Source organism: Bos mutus, chromosome 28 (genome assembly GCF_027580195.1).
Source record: "Bos mutus isolate GX-2022 chromosome 28, NWIPB_WYAK_1.1, whole genome shotgun sequence".
Taxonomy (NCBI): Eukaryota; Metazoa; Chordata; class Mammalia; order Artiodactyla; family Bovidae; genus Bos; species Bos mutus.
The window spans coordinates 16,270,093-16,290,720 of NC_091644.1; the positions used below are offsets into that span (position 1 = coordinate 16,270,093).

The following is a 20,628-nucleotide window of genomic DNA, read 5'->3' on the forward strand; positions in this document are numbered from 1 at the left end:
CAGTACTCTTGCCTGGAAAATCCCATGGACGGAGAAGCCTGCAGGCTACAGTCCATGGGGTCGCGAAGAGTCGGACACGACCTTCGTGTGTGAAATACACGAATTTCAATAGTGAAATTAAACTTTCACTATTGAAAGAAAGGAGTCAAGAAAGCAAACTCGAAAGTGGAAAACTTTGTACTTAGCCAACACCCTGGGTAAGGGAAAGTGGCATCTACGAAAATACGAAACCCCAGCTAGACACGGAGGTCGTGGCTCAGGAGCAAGGTTTCCAGGGCGCACGCGCAGAATCTCACCTGGCGCCCCCATCCTTCTTTCTTCCCCCGGACAATGTTATCGCGAGTCTTGGGATCAACTTGTGGTGATTGCGGAGGCAAAGTTATCGCGAGAAGTAATTGGTTGCTATAGTTGCGAAAACGCTTCTGCGGCTGTTCGGTAAGACTGATAGTACTCCTTAGAAAATCATCTCTTTTCGGGCTCACCACTCCAACCCTGTGGCCACACCGCGTTACCTTAGTCTCTTCTCCTTCAGCTTAACCCACAGGCCGCATCTCTGCACGATTTTACTCGCATACAAACCTGAAAGCTGCCGACCCCGCTAAGCCCCCGACTCTCCCGCCAGGCCCAGGCCTCCCACTCAAAGCCAGACTCAGAACCCACTTCCCGGTTTGCACCGAGATTCCCCCACAAGATAAGCGCACACTGGACTTCTGTCCCCAGACCACCGCCAGTAACATCATCTTTCATGTAAACTTTTTCGTTGTTTTTTTTTAGCGATTTAAAAATTGTTTTATTATATTAAAATTTTAAAGATTGTAGTATAGTTGATTTACTGTAGTGCATCTAACCTATTTCTAATCTGACTTCCCCTCCTGAAACTTCTGAGCAGATAACAAGAAACGCGTACCTTGTCAGTGGCAACAGGAGCCCCCACCTGACTGCCTTGACTATAACTTTTAGCTGGCCAGATTTCTTGCACTCATTTAACAAATATGCTGCTAATGACTCTTGCCGACAAGGCATGATGCCAGGCACTCAGGGGCTGCAGAAATGTGTGACAGATTACTTGTCTTTAAAGGAGTAATTGAGCATTCAGTAGCACTCAAGTAGTGCCTGTCAATAACACCTTTTGTGCAGTGCTTCATTGATTAAGCAGTTTTACTATTTTAGTGGATATTCACAACAAATGTGTAACAGAGCAGGTTATATTATCTGTTTTACAGAAGGTGACACTGAGGCCCAGAAAAGTTAGGCATTTCTCCAGGATCAGGCTAGTGAAGGCCTAATTCGTGTACTGCTATTGAAAAAGAAAAAAGGAAACTTATGTACAAGATCATTTCAAATATAAACTTGGTAAGAAAGTTGTCAGGGCCACTTAGGCCCTAAGTCAGCCTGGAGACATAACTGTTTCACAAGTGATCTGAGACTTGTAGGTAACGGAAAATGAGCGAGTTGTTAGAAAGAGGCAGAATACTTACAAAGCTTGGGGACAGAAATCTCTCTCTTTTTTTTGTACCACCAGCCTAGACACACTTAACAAAGTATATCCTATGAAAATGTTGGAATTGCATTAAGTTCCATTTTTAATTGAGTCAGAAAATATGACCTCTTTTTTTCCTTAACAACTATCCAATTTATTTTTGAAATTGTGTCCTTAGTGTTGTAAAATCATTTGAAAATATCTTTGACTAAATAAGACATAATGTCAGAACTTTTTTCAGTGGGCTAACATTCTGTATGCTTGCTACTTTCTTGTTATCAAAAGATGTTTTTCTAAAACTGAGAGATTAAATAACCCTTGAGGGGAGTCTTGCACATCAGAAAAAAAAAAAGAAAAAAGCTATCAAAACCACTATGAAGGATGTGGGGGATGGGAGGTGGGGTGATGGCTTTCCTACCCTCTTTGCCTTGTCATAATTTGTTCTTAATGGGTAGTTACATGTATAAGGACGATTTTTTAGCACTAACCAGCAGAGTCATCCTTGTGACTAGTTCCCTAAAGCACTGCCTGTCTGGCACCAATGATTGGAAAGGGGACAAAGCAGTATCAGAGTAAGGCATTTCCCTAGGTTTTCCCCTGGTATTGGTTATGCTGTAATGTGGATAGTCGTGCAGCTGTGGCGTATAAGGGAACAGATTCACTTATTATGTTCACAGAGCTCAAAGAAGACCAGAGAGACTTTGCCCAGGTGCTGATATGGAGCAGGTGTCATCAACAGGCAGACCTGTGCAGATCACTGTGACAGAGGGATATGACTTGGTAAAGTTATTTTCGGGAATCCTGGAAGTCCCTAGTTTATTCGTTCTTCTTAAAAGTACTTTTGTCTTCAGTCTCTTGTCTCTCTGTCAGTCATCCTATTGTGGCTTGGGGAAGAATGTGTTGGGAACATTAGCAGGAGGAATGGAGTTCTGCATATTTCTGTCCCACCAGATCCCTTGGCTTTACATAGTAATGGCACTTCCTTCTCAGTGTTCCTTATTGTCAGTCTATAATCTGCAAGTCATGTCAGTGTGCATAAAATACCTGGCAATTTAAATACTAAACTTAATGAGGGTAAAACAGCTGGTTTTCATTTTCCTAAACAGCAATTCCTTTCTCCTGAAAAGGATGTGAATTCTTCCAGAGCTTCTCTTGTGATTAATTTCATTTGATGAAACTACAGTATAAGTATTAAACTTTAAAAGAATAATGAAATGTCAAAATATTCATTCAGTACTATGAAGTCAAACAGCTTATTCCAAAACAGGATATAATAAATGATCTCTACTTTATTTTAAAGGTATATATAAATGTGTATATATATCTACATAACAGCAAAACACTAGAAAATATATTATTACAGGTAATTAGTTTTTCTATGTGCTTTCCTCACTTTTTCAAAACTTCCACTCCAATTAAAAATGAAATCATAAAAAATTTCCACAGTGTGCTTTTATAATCATATAAACACAATTGAAAAACTTAGTTTTCAAAACTTCCAACTTAATGGCCTTTAAATAGAACATTGCATTTAGCTACAGCTGTATTTGTTTAATGACTTTCTGCTGCTGCTGCTGCTGCTGCTAAGTCGCTTCAGTCGTGTCCGACTCTGTGCGACCCCATAGACAGCAGCCCACCAGGCTCCCCGGTCCCTGGGATTCTCCAGGCAAGAACACTGGAGTGGGTTGCCATTTCTTTCTCCAATGCGTGAAAGTGAAAAGTGAAAGTGAAGTTGCTCAGTCCTGTCCGACTCTTCACGACCCCATGGACTGCAGCCCATCAGGCTCCTCCATCCATGGGATTTTCCAGGCAAGAGTACTGGAGTGGGTTGCCATGACTTTCTACTTCCCCCATTTGTATTTGTGGTATAGCTTGTTAGAAAAATGTTTAAAATGTGTCAGTTTAAGTCACAATGGGTTGCCAGACGTGGGAAAATTTTCTATTTGAATATAATTGTGAAGTATGTTTCTGTCAACAGAAAGGTTTTAAAGGAGATACTTCAGTTACCTTTATTCGTGCAGAATTCAATCAAGTGGTTCTGGGAGACTCTGCAAAAATTACTGTTTCTCCAGAAGGAACTGCAAAATACAACTTCACTTGCAGCTTTGAGTTCAATCCTGAAGGAGGAGGAATCGCTTTAGATGACCTCGCCCACAAACCTGTGTTCTGTAAGTCCTTGTGATTCTAGATACATTAATTATGTGAGTGATCAGGGTATTCTAAGGTATTTAGTAGCTCTTGTTGGGACAGGTGAACACATCTTAACCTTTTTAATCTAGGAATAACACAGAATAATTTGAGTCTTACCTGGTTCTGGCAGTTGTCACTATGACCTGCTAATTTTAATCAGTTTGTATCAAAGACCTTTTGACATGTAACTGGACTTTTTAAAATGATTTAAAACTTTTTTCCAGATTGGCTTTATTCTTTCCAGCGGGTGATAATAAAACACATATATGATAAAAAAAAAAGAGAATTTATACAATTTTGAAGAAACAGTAAGCAATAACATAGAAAGAAGTAAACATACTCTTTTATGAAAAAAAAGAACCCCAAATTTGAAAGCAAGACCAGTGATATATAGATAATTTGATCTATTCATGTGTACAACTCATTTTAATTTCCCTAAAAATATTATTTAAGAACTATTTAGTAACTAATAAATTCTGTTAACAGTCAAACAAGAATGAAGATAATCCTCAAATAAATCCATGGGCATAAATGAATAGACATATAATTGGACTTTGCCGCGTTGGTCTCCTAAGCTGGTTTGGAAGCTTTTCCTTTGTATTCTTATATTTAGGGCTGTCAGATTTAGGGGAAAAAAAAAAAAGCAAAAAACTATTTGAGACATATTTACACTAAAAAATTATTTGTTCTTTATCTGAAATGCATATTTAATTGGGCATGTGGCAACCCTGTCTATACTTCTGTATATTCACCGTACTGTAGAATGGTGTAGAATTCACCATACTGCAGTTTTTAACTATCTTCCTTTTTAGAGGAGACACTTTTTGAAATCAGACTGTATCTTATTTCAGAATTTCTAGCACCTAGAAATATCTGGGATATAAAAGGGCTCAAAAATATTTGTTGCAAGAATGAATGGATAAATAAATGGATAGTTTCTATATTCACACTTTTACAGTTTCTAGCTACATAATATTATCTCTGAAACACTTTGTCCCTAAACCTATGCTGCTAAGTCACTTCAGTCGTATCCGACTCTATGCGACCCCATGGACAGGCAGCCCACCAGGCTCCCCTGTCCCTGGGATTCTCCAGGCAAGAACACTGGAGTGGCTTGCCATTTCCTTCTCCAATGTGTGAAAGTGAAAAGTGAAAGTATCCGACTCTTAGCGACCCCATGGACTGCAGCCCACCAGGCTCCTCCGTCCGTGGGATTTTCCAGGCAAGATTGCCGTACTGGAGTGGAAGTCTTTGTTTTATTTTGTTTTAACCCATATCCTTTTTTTTGATAGTGTGATTTTAAATTTTTTATTTTATTTATTTATTTTTATTGAAGTACAGTTGATTTATAATGTTGTGCTTGTAAGGTAAGGGAGTTAGAGAAGGCGAGGTTCAGAAAAAAAAGGAGACTGGCACTTTACAGGAACAGATCACCTTTAATGAGGTGAGAGGGGGCAGCAGTCAGATCAGCGAGCTGCTGCACTAACCTAAGAAATGAGTAAGTATAAATAGGCATGTATGTGGAAAGTTAGGGTCTTAAGGAGACCCTAACTTAAGAAGAACCTGTTCTTCTCCAAGGTTGTTCAGAGTAGTTATCTCTTAAACACCTGGGGCAAGGAATTTTGGAGATTGGCCAGGGGCTGGACTAGCTAGGAGCTGGGTGAAATCGACCTTAATGTCCATTTTTTCCTTCCCTTGAGAGTTCTTTGTTTTGCATAGAATGGTGGGGAGGACCAGAAGGGGAGTGTTAGCTCCAGGCTATTTTGAGCCATGTAACTTTCCTTCAGTGTTAATTTCTACTATACAACAAAGTGACTCAGTTATACACATATATGCATTCTTTTTTAATATTCTTTTCCATTATGGTTTATCCCAGGAGATTAGATATATTCCCTGTGCTGTACAGTAGGACCTTGTGGTTTATCCATTCTAAACTTGATAGATTGACTTATTAACCTCAAACTCCCAGTCCATCCCTCTCCCTCACCCACTTTGCCTTGGCAACCACAAGTCTGTGGTCTGTGTCTGTGAGTCTGTTTCTGTTTTATGGATAGGTTCGTGTGTGCCATATTTTATTTATTTATTTTTGTTTTGTTTTGTCTTTTTTATTATTAACATTAGTAGCCTTGAGATATGTTTAAATTAGAATTGTCATTTTGAATGTTCACATATACTATAATTTGACTTATGAGGACTTTTTTAATTTAAAAAGTTTTTATTGGAATATAGTTGATTTACAGTGCTGTGTTAGTTACTGCCATACAGCAAAGAGTCAGTTACACATACATATATATCCACTTTTTTGTGCCATATTTTAGTTTCCATGTATAAGTGATATCATATGGTATTTGTCTTTCTTTTTCTGACTTACTTCACTTAGTATGGTAATCTCTGGTTGCATCCATGTTGCTGAAAATGGCCTTATTTCAATCTTCATTATGGATGTCTGGTATTCTGTTATGTGTGTGTGTGTGTGTATGTATGTATCCTCCTTATCCATTCATCTGTCAGTGGACATTTAAGTTGTGTCCGTGTCTTGGCTATTGTGAATAGTGCTACCGTGAACGGGAGTACATGTGTCTTTTTTGAATTTTTTGAATTATGTATCTTTTGAATTATAAATTATAGATGGATAAAATGTGTGTACAAAATTAAATTATGTACCATAATTAAAGTATGTACCATAATTAAATAAACAGAATAGTGAAGCCTATCTAAGTATTTTGCTAATGCAGAAGCCACAGAAGGAAAACAAAATACATTTTACATAAGCAACTATAAGATATCACAAACTGAGATACAATTTGCAGTTCTGTTCTGTACTTTCCCTTTAAAGAGCTCCTATATACCAATTAAAAAAACACCTAGAACCTAACAGATAAGTCCACAAAGCATATGAAAGAGATATGAAAATTTCACAGATAAACATAACTTACGGTTAAACATAAGGAAAATGTTCAATCTCACTTTAATATGAGAAGTAAAATTAAGCAGAGATTCCATTTTCACAATTAGCAAGATCACAGAGTTTAATAATGTAACATTTAGGCAAGTATGTTACCAAATTGTATTAACTTTGCCAAAAATGCTAACAGAGGAACCTAAATTTAGAGGAAACAAGGATTGAGAAATAAATACAATGAGAAAGAAAAAAGATGAATCCAGAAGGTGAGATATTCTCTGTAACTGTCCTGATGTCTTCAAGAAAGCAGTGCCATATTAAAATAACGTATGTGGGAGGAGAGACCGTTGTAAATGAAAAGAACATGAAGAAACATGACAGCCAATTGCAACATGTGGCCTTTGAGACAAACCAGCTACAGAATAAATTTTGGGGCAGTTAAGAAATGTTAGATGTAGACTGGGCATTAGATGCATTAAGGCATTATATTTAATGCTGTTACACGTATTTACTAGATGTGATAGAGATGTTGCGGTTATGTAGGAAAGTATCATATTTTGGATTTGTATACTTTAATATTTGGGAGTAAAATGTAAAGATGTCTGTAACTTCCTTGGAAGTATTTCCACAAACATGAAGCAAATATACGCTAACTGTTGTTAAACCTCTGTGATGGTTATAGGGATATTCATTATACTGTGTGTGTGTGTTAGTCGCATCCAACTCTGTGACCCCATGGACTGTAGCCCACCAGGCTCCTCTGTCCATGGGGTTTTCTAGGTAAGAATACTGGAGTGGGTTGCCGTTTCCTTCTCCAGGGGATCTTCCCAACCCAGGGATTGAACCTGGGTCTCCTGCATTGCAGGCAGATTCTTTACCATCTGTGCTACTCATTTTTACATATTTGAAATTTTGCATAATAAATATTGACACATACAAGGAATGATGCTGCAGTGAAAAAACTGGTACATACCTTGCATGCTCTATAAATTACTCCAAGGTGTGCTAAGGCCTGTGCTAGGCAATATGGGAAGATCTGGAACAGTGTTTTTCAAACTACAGATGGTGATTTTTAGTCTTTCTGAAAATTGATTGAGGGAGTCATGACCAGTAATTTCTTATACATGAAACCTAATAGAAAATACCTAAGGATTTTGAGCTAGTAAGGATGAATATTACGTGAAACTTTGTTATAATCACATGTAGCAGTAAATTATACTTATGTGTGTACATGATTATGATATAAAATCCTTTTTAAAAATAATTTGCATGGAAAAAAGTTTAATAAGTCACTGAGAAGGTCCAGTATCTCCCACAGGAAGTCGCTAATAATGGTGCCTTCTCGAGTTTCCAGTTCATTTCTCTTAACTTGATTTTCTTTGACAGTGCTTTGTTGCACCTTGGTTATCTGATTTGTGAGTTAGACATGTTCTCATTTCTTTGTTTTGATTTTTCTAGTAACAGTGACTGAAGTTTTACCAAAGGAAAAGAAACAGAAAGAGGAGAAGACCATGGTTCTTGGTCAAGCTGTGGTGGACCTTCTTCCTCTCCTGGAAGGTCAGATGTGTGATTTGCTCAACAGCAGAAATAACAAAGCTCATAAAACTTAGTTCCAGAGAAGTACAAAAATACCCTCAATGAATTTGAGAGATGCGATGAAAAGATGAGCACAGCTATCTCTGCAAAACCCTTCCTTTTCTGGCTTGACTTGGGCTTCTTTTCACAGGAGAAAGTTCGTTTGAAACAATGGTACCACTGCACCCTGTGCCAGGTTCGCCCATAGAACCTTTTCGATCAGGTGTTAAGGTAATCAGAGTTTTAACTCTCCAACATTTCAGCCTGATACTCAGTCAAGACTCTCTGCACTTACGGTTCAGTTTAGTTGAGTTTAATTCTTCAGGCACCTTCTTTCCTTCTTTTCACAGGCACACATAGTGCTAGGTTCTGGGAAACAAAGATAATAAGGCAGAATCCTACCTTAGGAGTTCATAGTCCACACATCAAAAGTTATGACCACCAGTGTGATTAAATGGTGGGGTGGGGTATATGGACACAGAGTAGATATCTGTTACTTTGCCCAGGGGTATATATAGGGAAGGTTTAACCGTAAAAATACTTCTTTAACTGTGTCCTGGTGGGTTAAATTAAGTAGCGTATGAAGGCACCTAACACAGTTTCTGTCACGGCAGCCTGCCCCTGACCACTGGAAGAGGGGAAGCATGAACTGGTAGGCTGTGCCACTGGTTTGTGTCCTGGGCTTTGTTTCACAGCTTCTCCTGGCATCGGTAGCTTCTTGAGGCTCTGCTTTTACCACTCTTGTGCAGGTACACACTCACTCTTCAGCGGATACCACAGCTGTCTTCTGTTTCGCACAAGTCAAGGAGAGAGAAAGGCCTAACTGTCCCAACTATTCTGAATGCAGTTCCCTGTTTAACAATTGAGGTGGATCCTTCCTGATTGTTGTGGATTCTGCCACAATCCACTCCTACCTCTGCTGTGATTCTCTCCTCTTATTGTAGGATATGATTGTTTTTTTCTAGTTTTTTTTTTGGTCGATCTGATTTAATTTTCTTTCTGTCTTTCAAGGATTCCTAAAACTGTGTAGTCCGGTGATGGCATTTCTTGTTCTTGGGCTGTTATAGCATTATTGTTTTATTGATGATAAGGATAATCATTTAGTATCTTTCTGTCATTTCATATGCTGGAAAGAGGTAGATATTTGAGCTCCATTTGCCTTCCTTGGTCCAGTGTCCCAGCCTCTGTGCTGTTGATTTCCTTTAAATCACTGTAGGAGAAAAGTTAGTCAAATGATTTGCCAGTCCTCATGACCTCTGCTCATAATATTCCTGTGTTTAATTGTTTCACATACTCAAGGAAAAAATATATGACAAGAGTTCTCACTAATTTTATGTATTAGCATATATACTAGTTTTTTCAAGATTCAGAGACTAAAATGATATAAACCTGTCCCTGAAAAGGAGACTTCAATTTGTCATCTGGTATTCCTTGTCATATTCAATAATACATATTAGAAACCTGAGGGACATTTCACTTATCTTCTCAGAGACATATTGATCAGAGATACCACATTCTCCAATGTCTGTCTTTCTTAAAAGTCTTTCCTCCCTTTGATATTCTGATTTCTAGCTCACTGACTATACCTTCTTAGGTTCCTGCATTGCATCTCTTTCCCCCGGTGGTGGTGGTGGTAGTACTAAGTCATGTCTGACTGTAGCCCCATGAACTGTAGCCCACCAGACCCCTCTGTCCATGGGATTTCCCAGGCAAGAATGCTGGAGTGGGTTGCCATTCCCTTCTTCAGGGGATCTCTCCGACCCAGGGATTGAACCCAGGGCTCCTGCACTGCAGGCATATTCTTTACCATCTGACTCACCACTGAAGCTCCTCTTTTTTTTCCTCTGTTGCTTAGTATGAAGGATCTGTCCTTGGTCACCTTCTTTTCTTAATCTGTGTTCAACTCGTAGGGGAGGGCTATCATCCATAAATTTGAGGGGAAGGGTATCATCCATGAATTTCACATGTAGAGTCTGACATTCTGAAATTCAGGAGAGGGGTCTGAGCTGCTGAATTAAATTCTTCAGACCCCTCTCCTGAATTTCAGAATGTCAGACTTTACAATTACCTACTGATTTCTCTATAATGAAATTCCACTCAACATTTTAAAACTGAACTTAGCACTTCCTTTTATTTTATTTTGGATAGTGGCATCACTCATTCATAAATCATAGGACATATATAGAATCTATATTACTTCCATGACTGCTCACCTGGACTCTGACACTAATCTGCAAATTGGCCCTGCACCAAATCCAGCCTTTTCTATCTCCTCAGTGCCTTTGGAATCTCTCTTCTTAGCTTTATTCTTACACTTTATCACCTTGTAATCTCTCACCTGTAACATTACAAGTAGACTTGTAGCTGCCTTTGCTTCCCTCCAGTTCTGCCTCTTTGCCACCCCATGGACTGCACCAAGCCAGGCCTCTCTGTCCATCACCAACTCCCGGAGTTCACTCAAACTCATGTCCATTGAGTCGGCGATACCATCCAACCATCTCATCCTCTGTTGTCCCCTTCTCCTCCTGCCCTCAATCCCTCCCAGCATCAGGGTCTTTTCAAATGAGTCAGCTCTTCGCATCAGGTGGCCAAATTATTGGAGTTTCAGCTTCAACATCAGTCCCTCCAATGAACACCCAGGACTGATCTCCATTAGGATGGACTGGTTGGATCTCTTTGCAGTCCAAGGGACTCTCAAGAGTCTTCTCCAACACCACAGTTCAAAACCATCAATTCTTTAGTGCTCAGCTTTCTTCACAGTCCAACTCTCACATCCATACATGACCACTGGAAAAACCATAGCCTTGACTAGATGGACCTTTGTTGGCAAAGTAATGTCTCTGCTTTTTAATATGCTGTCTAGGTTGGTCATAACTTTCCTTCCAAGGAGTAAGCGTCTTTTAATTTCATGGCTGCAATCACTATCTGCAGTGATTTTGGAGCCCAGAAAAATAAAGTCAGCCACTGTTTCCACTGTTTCCCCATCTATTTCCCATGAAGTGATGGGACCAGATGCCATGATCTTAGTTTTCTGAATGTTGAGCTTTAAGCCAACTTTTTCACTCTCCTCTTTCATGTTCATCAAGAGGCTCTTTAGTGCTTCTTCACTTTCTGCCATAAGGGTGGTGTCATCTGCATATCTGGGGTTATTGATATTTCTCCAGGAAATCTTGATTCCAGCTTGTGCTTCTTCCAGCCAAGCATTTCTCATGATGTACTCTGCATATAAGTTAAATAAACAGGGTGACAATATACAGCCTTGACGTCCTCCTTTTCCTATTTGGACCCAGTCTGTTGTTCCATGTCCAGTTCTAACTGTTGCTTCCTGACCTGCATATAGGTTTCTCAAGAGGCAGGTCACGTGGTCTGGTATTCCCATCTCTTTCAGAATTTTCCACAGTTTATTGTGATCCACACAAAGGCTTTGGCATAGTCAATAAAGCAGAAATAAATGTTTTTCTGGAACTCTCTTGCTTTTCTGATGATCCAGCGGATGTTGGCAATTTCATTTCTGGTTCCTCTGCCTTTTCTAAAACCAGCTTAAACATCTGGAAGTTCACGGTTCATGTATTGCTAAAGCCTGGCTTGGAGAATTTTGAGCATCACTTTACTAGCGTGTGAGATGAGTGCAATTGTGCGGTAGTTTAGGCATTCTTTGGCATTGCCTTTCTTTGGGATTGGAATGAAAACTGACCTTTTCCAGTCCTGTGGCCACTGCTGAGTTTTCCAAATTTGCTGGCATATTGAGGGCAGCACTTTCACAGCATCATCTTTTAGGATTTGAAATAGCTCAACTGGAATTCCGTCACCTCCACTAGGTTTGTTTGTAGTGATGCTTCCTAAGTTCCACTTGACTTCACATTCCAGGATGTCTGGCTCTAGGTCAGTGATCACACCATCGTGATTATCTGGGTTGTGAAGACCTTTTTTGTACAGTTCTTCTGTGTATTCTTGCCACCTCTTCTTAATATGTTCTGCTTCTGTTAGGTCCCTACCATTTCTGTCCTTTATTGAGCCCATCTTTGCATGAAATATTCCCTTAATATCTCTAATTTTTTGAAGAGATCTCTAGTCTTTCCCATTCTGTTGTTTTTCTCTTTCTTTGCATTGATCACTGAGGAAGGCTTTCTTATCTCTTCTTGCTATTCTTTGGAACTCTGCATTCAGATGCTTATATCTTTCCTTTTCTCCTTTGCTTTTTGCTTCTCTTCTTTCCACAGCTATTTGTAAGGCCTCTTCAGATGGCCATTTTGCTTTTTTGCATTTCTTTTTCCTGGGGATGGTCTTGCTCCCTGTCTCCTGTACAATGTCACGAACCTCCATCCATAGTTCATCAGGCACTCTTGTCTATCAGATCTCGTCCCTTAAATCTATTTCTCACTTCCACTGTATAATCATAAGGGATTTGATTTAGGTCATACCTGATGGTCTTAGTGGTTTTCCCCACTTTCTTCAATTTAAGTCTGAATTTGACAATAAGGAGTTTATGATCTGAGCCACAGTCAGCTCCTGGTCTTGTTTTTGCTGACTGTATAGAGCTTCTCCATCTTTGGCTGCAGAGAATATAATCAATCTGATTTTGGTGTTGACCATCTGGTGATGTCCATGTGTAGAGTCTTCTCTTGTGTTGTTAGAAGAGGGTGTTTGCTATGACCAAATCTTGGTAGCCTTACTAAAAAAAATCATTCCTAGAGCTTTTCATGCTGCCAGAAATGCTCTTTCACCTTTGAAAAACAGAAATATGTTAAAGAACATGATTTTCAAATATTTAATAAAAAACATTTAATAAAAAATTTTTTTCAGCACTATATTTAAATTACAGAAATAATCATAAAATACGGACTGGCAATAAAAGCACCCTAATCTCACTCACTCATGTGCAACTATTAATAACATTTCAGTATAAAACTTTCAGATTCCTCTTCTATATATATTTGTATTCATACTTGCCCTCAGAAAGAAAGGGCTCTAACTTTGAGATAAGATTCTCTTCTTGGCTTTATCTCTAACTTATGGGACCTAGAAAGAGTTATTTGAATCCTCTGTATGGAAATAATTAAACCTGACCTTCTTACCTTGAACAGTGATGTGAGATTCAAATGAGATAATGTAAAACCTGGGGAGGCCTCTGGTGTTTTAAAATTTCTGTGTAATTTTACTCTTTTATAGCAGTGCAGCCTTGAAGTTAAAGTATTTGTCGCGGAGCCCTTATTGACCCCAGCCCAGATCTCAGGAGGCAATCTTCTGAAGGTCACATTGGAGGCTGCCTACTCTGTGCCTGAATCCTTCCTTCCGATAGGGCCGCTGCAGAACTACATGGTTGGAATGCAAGTTCCGTCAGCTGGAGAGGTAAAGACTTACAGCGCGAAATTTATACAGATTTAAACACTCGTATGGCCATCTCTTCCTCACCTTCTAAGATTTTATTCAAAGCAAGCTCTGTTAACAGCTGAGTTTTTTAGGCTCAAAAAAATGAAGTTTGCTTCTGTTTTATACATTTATGTTAACTGTATAGTTTACATGTTACATATAGTCTATGTATAATTTATATCAATAAATACATATTTATTGTGGAAAATATGTAAATCAATTAAAAACTGACAATTTTTGGAAGTCGTATTTGTACAAAGATTACTTTTTTGCATATATATTGTAAATTTTGTATGGTGTTTTACATTATAATCTTTTATATCCAAGTTATTTTCTTAGTCCAGATTTCTATAGAATGATGTGTATGGGTTTTTTGAGGCTCTTAAAAGAGATTTCAGATTGCTTGCTAAAAAAGCATAATTAGTTTCATCTGCTTTATTGCCATTTTACACTTTTTGTCTGGAAATCTCCAATTCCTCGTCACCATCAGCACTCCCACCTGCAGTGTGATGTCTCCAATATTTACCAACTCTTGTTATTTTCTTTTTTCATAATAGCCATTCTAATAGGTATGAAGTAGCAAACCTTATGTGTTTGATTTATATTTCCCTAGTGAAATAAAAATTAAAAGATGCTGAGCATCTTTTCATGTGCTTACTGGCCCTTTTATATCTTCTTTGGGGAAATATCTATTCAAGTCCTTTGCTCATTTCTGACCTGGGTTGTTTGTCTTTTTTGTTGGCATTTTGGGAGTCCTCTATATTTTTTAGCTGTTAATCCCTTACCAGATACGTGATTTGTAAGTATTTTCTCCCATTCTGTTGGTTGCCTTTTCTTACGCTGGTTAGTATCTTTTGATACCCCAGAGTTTTCAGTTTTGATGAAGTTCTATTTATCCATTTTTTAATTTTGTTATAACCAAGAAATCATTGCCAAATACGATGTCCAGAGGCTTTCCCCCTGTGTTTGCATCTAACAGTTTTATAGTTTTAGCTCTTATGTTTTGGCCTTTGATCCATTTTTGAGTTAATATTTGTATATGGTGTTAGGTAAGAATGAATCTCATTCTTTTGCATGGGAATAACTAGTCTTCTTAGAACCATTTGTTGGAAAGACTGTCCTGTCCGTATTGAATGGTTTTGACATCCTTAATTTTGGCAATTTTTGCTAGCATTATTGGGGTTTTTTTTGAGGAGCAGATTTTCAAAGATTGTTACTCTACTATCCTGTAGAGGCCCCTCCTTCACAGAAGTCTTAAAACCCAAAGAATTAGAATATTTGACTTATAGGTTATGCCAATTTTAACTTTTATAATGGACTACAAAATTGTTTTCCATAGTTATACCAAAATACATTTCCATGAACTATGTGTAAGAATATCATTAACTTTACAGTGCTGTCAACACTTAATATTTTCAGACTTTGACTCTGCCAATCTGTGGTTTAAAACAATATCTCATGGTTTTAATATGCATTTCACTTATTCATATTTAGCATGTTTTTATTTAAATGTTGGATTTTCTAATTTGCTTTTCTCTAAATTGTGTATTTATAGACTTTGCCAATTTTCTGTTGCAAATTTATTTTAGATGAATTGCAAATACAAAAATGTTTATATTTTTAGCCTTTGTCACATTTGTTTTGTAAAAGAATTTTTAAAAAGGTACATCATGACTCTCATATAAATATAAAATGAAATAAAGGGATTAAACCAATTCAAACAAGAATCTGAGCAAATGACCCAGATTTGTTCAGAGGTGAGGTTGCTTACCTTTTCCTGGTAAGCAACCAGGAAAGTTGTAATATGTTTGCTGATAATTCAAAACTTATCATCAGCCATAGGGCAATAATCAGTTATATTTTTACTGGACGAAATACATGTGCATATCTATGGACAAGAATAATTTGCATTATTATCAATTTTCTATAAATTACAGAATTATAAAATAGCACAAAGACAAATGAAGGACATAAGCCCCTCTTTAGACTCAGATAATCACAGAAGGGTCTATTAGACAATACCTGATGTTCCATCGAAAAGACACTTCAGTAATCTTTTTTTGTCCACTTCATAGTCTTTTACAAAATTTCCTGTTACATGGTATTTATTTCTCTAGAAGGACTATCCCATCTTCTTCAAGAACGGAACTCTGAAGCTTGGAGGGGAAAGAGAACCTGTTCCTAGGCCCAAAAAATGGCCTATTCCCAACATTCTGGCTCCCGGAGCCAACAACATTCCTGACAGTTTCATCGTTGGTGGCCCTTACGAGGAAGAAGAAGGGGAACTCAACCACCCCGAGGTGAGAGAATGAGATGGTTTGTGGTGGCAATCTCAGTGCACTGGCATATGATAAAACATGTTTACAGTTTGTAAATCACTGTAACTCATACACACCCATTACCTCTTAAACAGTTATGTCAAAACAATTATCTGTAAAAATTCTGATTAAAATGTTTCCTGACTTAAGTCCAACAAGCAAAATAATTGATTTACTTCATATTTTACTCTTTATCTCATTTGCAATTTATTTATTTATGAGTAGGTTATGATACAGTCACAAGTTGAAAAAGCATTAAGAGATATGCAGTTGAATTCTCCCTGCTCGTCCTTGTCTCTTCTTCCTAATTCCTTCCTCGATCATCACCCTGAAAGTTAACCTTCACTATAGTTTCTTGTGTTCCTTTTCGGATACTTTTTTATGAACATAAATAAAGCAAAAGTACATAGTCAGAGGAAGACTCAGAAGCAAAAACGTTTAGAAAAGTAAAGTTTCCTAAAGATTCCTCACAAAAGGCGCAAGGAAGTCAGATTCCAGAAAGACTGGCTTATAGACATCGACAAAGTAAAAGGCAGGGATCAAATTGTTTTTCTTTAGGGAGTCCGGATTTACAGAAAGTATTCAAAGTCTTGCTGTTTTCAGAACTAGAACCTGTCAGGAAGACTATGCTATTTTTGCTTTATTTCAAGTGTGAAGTGTTTATTTATTTTTAACTGAGTATTAAACTACTACTACTGCTAAGTCGCTTCAATCGTGTTCAACTCTGTGCGACCCCATACACGGCAGCCCATCAGGCTCCCCGTCCCTGGGATTCTCCAGGCAAGAACACTGGAGTGGCTTGCCATTTCCTTCTCCAGTGCATGAAAGTGGAAAGTGGAAAGTGAAAGTGAAGTCGCTCAGTCGTGTCCGACTCCTAGCGACCCCATGGACTGCAGTGCACCAGGCTCCTCCGTCCATGGGATTTTCCAGGCAAGAGTACTGGAGTGGGATGCCATTGCCTCCTCCGAACTGAGTATTATATAAAGTGCTTAATCATATTGGAAGCACGGAAAATGTTTTTCTTCATGTATTCATACACACAGATATCTACATGTATTCTTTTCCTGTCATTTTTCCCACAAACGGTGACATACTCACACACTTCTGCAGCTTGCTTTTTTTGCTTTATAGTATATCGTGGAGATTTTTCCCACATAAATATACGAAGAGCATTCTCATTCTTTTTCTTTATTTGTACTTGCTATATGATATGAAATAGTATGAACATACTTTAATTTGCTTAATTAGTCTCCTGTTGGTGGACATTTAAGTTGTTGAAATTATTCTTTATATTCCTTCCTTTGTTCCCTCCTTCCCTCTCTCCTTCTGTTCCTTCCTTCCTTCCTTCATATTTTTCTACAACATATGTTTGTCAAGGGCATAGGAAATTCTGTAAACACATTTGCAAATGTGTCTTGAACAAACTGATAATCATTAGTGGAAACATTTGATGAAGTAATTATATAGTGCGTGGTTGAATTATTTTGGCGTCTGATTCTAAATATTTTAAATAGCGCCACTTGGGAAGCCCAGAGATAAGGCTAGCAGTATTTTAAAAATATTGTGTAGTGTCTTTTCTCATCATTGTGATTACTAAAAATTCATGCTTTACTTTTATTAATATTTTCACTTAGATATTTTATTTTAGATATTTAGATTTTATGTCCCATTTTAGTTTGGATAACTAGTTCTCAACCTTGGTTGCTCATCACAGTCACCTAGAAAACTTTTAAAACAATGGTGGCCAAACTCTAACCAGGTCAATTGTATAAGAATTTACTTTTAAAGTAATACCATTGTGTATATGTACCACAGCTTTCTTATCCATTCATCTGCTGATGGACATCTAGGTTGCTTCCATGTCCTTGCTATTATAAACAGTGCTGCGATGTTATGTCCATCAGCAGATGAATGGATAAGAAAGCAGTGGTACATATATACAATGGAGTATTACTCAGCCATTAAAAAGAACACATTTGAATCAGTTCTAATGAGGTGGATGAAACTGGAGCCTATTATACAGAGTGAAGTAAGCCAGAAAGAAAAACACCAATACAGTATACTAACGCATATATATGGAATTTAGAAAGATGGTAACGATAACCCTGTATACAAGACAGCAAAAGAGACACTGATGTATAGAACAGTCTTTTGGACTCTGTGGGAGAGGGAGAGGGTGGGATGATTTGGGAGAATGGCATTGAAATATGTATAATATCATATATGAAACGAGTCTCCAGTCCAGGTTCAATGCACGGTACTGGATGCTTGGGGCTGGTGCACTGGGACAACCCAGAGGGATGGTATGGGGAGGGAGGAGGGAGGAGGGTTCAGGATGGGGAACACATGTATACCCGTGGCAGATTCATTTTGATATATGGCAAAACCAATACAATATTGTAAAGTTAAATAAAATAAAATTTAAAATAAATAAATAAAGTAATACCAATGCCCAAGTTTTGATTTTTTGTTTTTAAAAGCTTCCAGATAGTTCTAATATGCATTCAGGGTTTAGAATCACTGATTGAGGTTATGTGAATGAATGTTTGGCAGTTAGTATTGGATTGAAAAAAGGATAATATAAGTAATTTATTCTGTGTACTAAAGTACTCAAAACTTTAAGATGGTGTTAGTGTTTTTAGTAGTAGTCATACTTAAAGTAGTAATAGTAGTAGTAATAAAACTATTATGATCAAATCCATTAAAAGAATGCCCTCAGATGGAGCTGGAGGCAACCATGCCATACTGAGAGAATAAAAGTCTCTGTCTTATGATTTTATAGGATAGGGAATTTAGGAACCAAGCGGAATGCATGAAGAAAAGGATTACTTGGGACTTGGAAAGTCGCTGCTACCTTGATCCTCCTGCAGTGGTCAGGTAGGAAGAGGGAGGGAGTATGTCTAACCAATAGGGACTGTGGGAAGAAATGTTTTATTATACTTTTGTTTATTTACAATTGAGTTAAGGTGATCTGAGAGTCTCTTCTACCACACGTACTAACAGGCTTCTAGTGATGGTGGTTTAACCATGTGGATTCTTCTCTTTCATATAAAAGAAGGTCAGATCTAGTATGTGTGGTGGCTCTAGGTACTATTAGGTATGCAGCCTCTTTCTCTTTGCTCTGCCTTCTTTGATGTGTGCATTCCATACACAAGGTTATCTCATGGGTCAAGATGGCTCATTGGCTCTCTAGCCTGCACGGTCACATTCCTGGCAGAAAGTTGGAAGAGGCAACTGCTCATGGATTAAAAAAGGAAACATGCGGGCTGTATTAGCCCTTTTTGTAGAACCTTCCTTCATCTCATTGCCCATCTCTCGAAGAAAAAGAGACTTAGGAAAGAGTGGTTTTGTTGGACACATTGTCACCCATACCAGATCAGGATTTATTTACTAAAGCAGAACATGACACAGTTTTGTGTGGTTACCTGTCAATCTCTGGTTGACCTAGTGATTAGGGAGAAGTGAGAAATAAAGGATTATCAATGTATGTATTATCTGAATGAAAATATATATCTTTTTTAATTAATAGGCTATTTTTAGAACAGTTTTAGAATTTTGGAAAAATTGATTACATATTTCAGAGTTCTATATACCCAACTTGATTGTAGTGTATAATATAAATCTACATTGTTTGATTTGCTGATACTTCATTAAGGATATATTTTTTGCTATTATTACTTTGAACAGTTATCTATTTGACTAATTAAAAGTAAGAAAAAAATTTAAATTTATTTTACCTAAATCTTTTTCATTCTGATTCTCTTCCTGTCTTTACATGGATCCATATTTTCTGACCCATCTCATATCTTTTTCTGTGAAGACTTTTAGCATTTCTTGCATGACAGGTTTACTGGCCACAACTTGTTTCCATTTTTGTTTGACTAAAAGTCTTATCTTTCCTTCATCTTTGAAGGATAATTACAGTAGATACAGAATTCTAAGTTGGTAGTTTGTTTCTTTCAGAATTGTAAGTATTACACATCATTCTCTTCTTGCTTGCATGATTTCTGAAAGAAAATCCAAGATAATTCTTATCCTTGTTCCTCTATAGGTAAGTTTTTTTTTTCTCTGACTTCAAGATTTTCTTTCTCTTTGGCTTTCTACAATTTGAATATGATATACCTAGGTGTAGATTTTTTATATATATATATATATATTGTGCTTGGTGCTCTCAGCTTTCTCGATCTGTGGTATCTGTCATTAATTTGGTAAAATTTGCAGCCATTGTGACTTCAAATATTTCTTCTGCTTCTTTCTCACTTTTTTCCCCTTCTGGTATTCCTATATACCTTTTGTAATTGTCCCACATTTCTTAGATATTCTTTTGTGATTTAAAAACTTTTTTCTCCTTTCTGTTTCAGTTTGGAAAATTTTTATTGGCTCAGTAGCTTCAAGATCACAGATTTTTTTCCTCAGTTTATGTCCAGTCTGTTGATAAGCCCATCAAATTAATTTTTCTTTTTTGTTAGTGTTTTTGGTTTCCAACGTTTCCTTTTGATTCTTTCTTAGAATTTCCATCTCTCTATTTATATTACCCATCTGTTCTTACATGTTTTCTACTTATTCCATTAGAGCTCTTATCATATTAATCAATTATTTTAAATTATCTACCTGATAATTTCAAAATCTGTGTCATATCTGAGTCTAGTTCACACGATAGCTTTGCCTCTTCAGATGGTATTTTTCTTGCCTTTTAGCATTTCTTGTAGTTTTTTTCTTTTGAAGGCTGGACATTATGTTTTGGGCAATAAGAAATGTGGTGATTGGGTTTTCCGGGTGAGGTTTTATGTTAA

General features: G+C 37.5%; 1 protein-coding gene across 2 annotated transcripts in view; it reads left to right on the forward strand.

Moving 5' to 3' along the window:
• Window positions 1-32: 32 nt before the first annotated feature.
• Window positions 33-20,628, forward strand: part of CFAP70 (cilia and flagella associated protein 70) — an 83,440-nt gene continuing 62,844 nt past the window's right edge. Inside the window, exons 1-8 of one of the 2 annotated variants that reach the window (XM_005910082.2) lie at window positions 33-435; window positions 2,158-2,260; window positions 3,459-3,648; window positions 8,031-8,129; window positions 8,299-8,378; window positions 13,317-13,496; window positions 15,635-15,817; window positions 18,618-18,712. In XM_005910082.2, the coding sequence (XP_005910144.2) occupies window positions 2,198-2,260; window positions 3,459-3,648; window positions 8,031-8,129; window positions 8,299-8,378; window positions 13,317-13,496; window positions 15,635-15,817; window positions 18,618-18,712 (890 nt within the window). In that variant the 5' untranslated portion in view covers window positions 33-435; window positions 2,158-2,197. Of the gene's footprint in view, window positions 436-500; window positions 748-2,157; window positions 2,261-3,458; window positions 3,649-8,030; window positions 8,130-8,298; window positions 8,379-13,316; window positions 13,497-15,634; window positions 15,818-18,617; window positions 18,713-20,628 lie in introns of those variants that run through there. The other variant, XM_070364547.1, reaches the window with a different exon arrangement.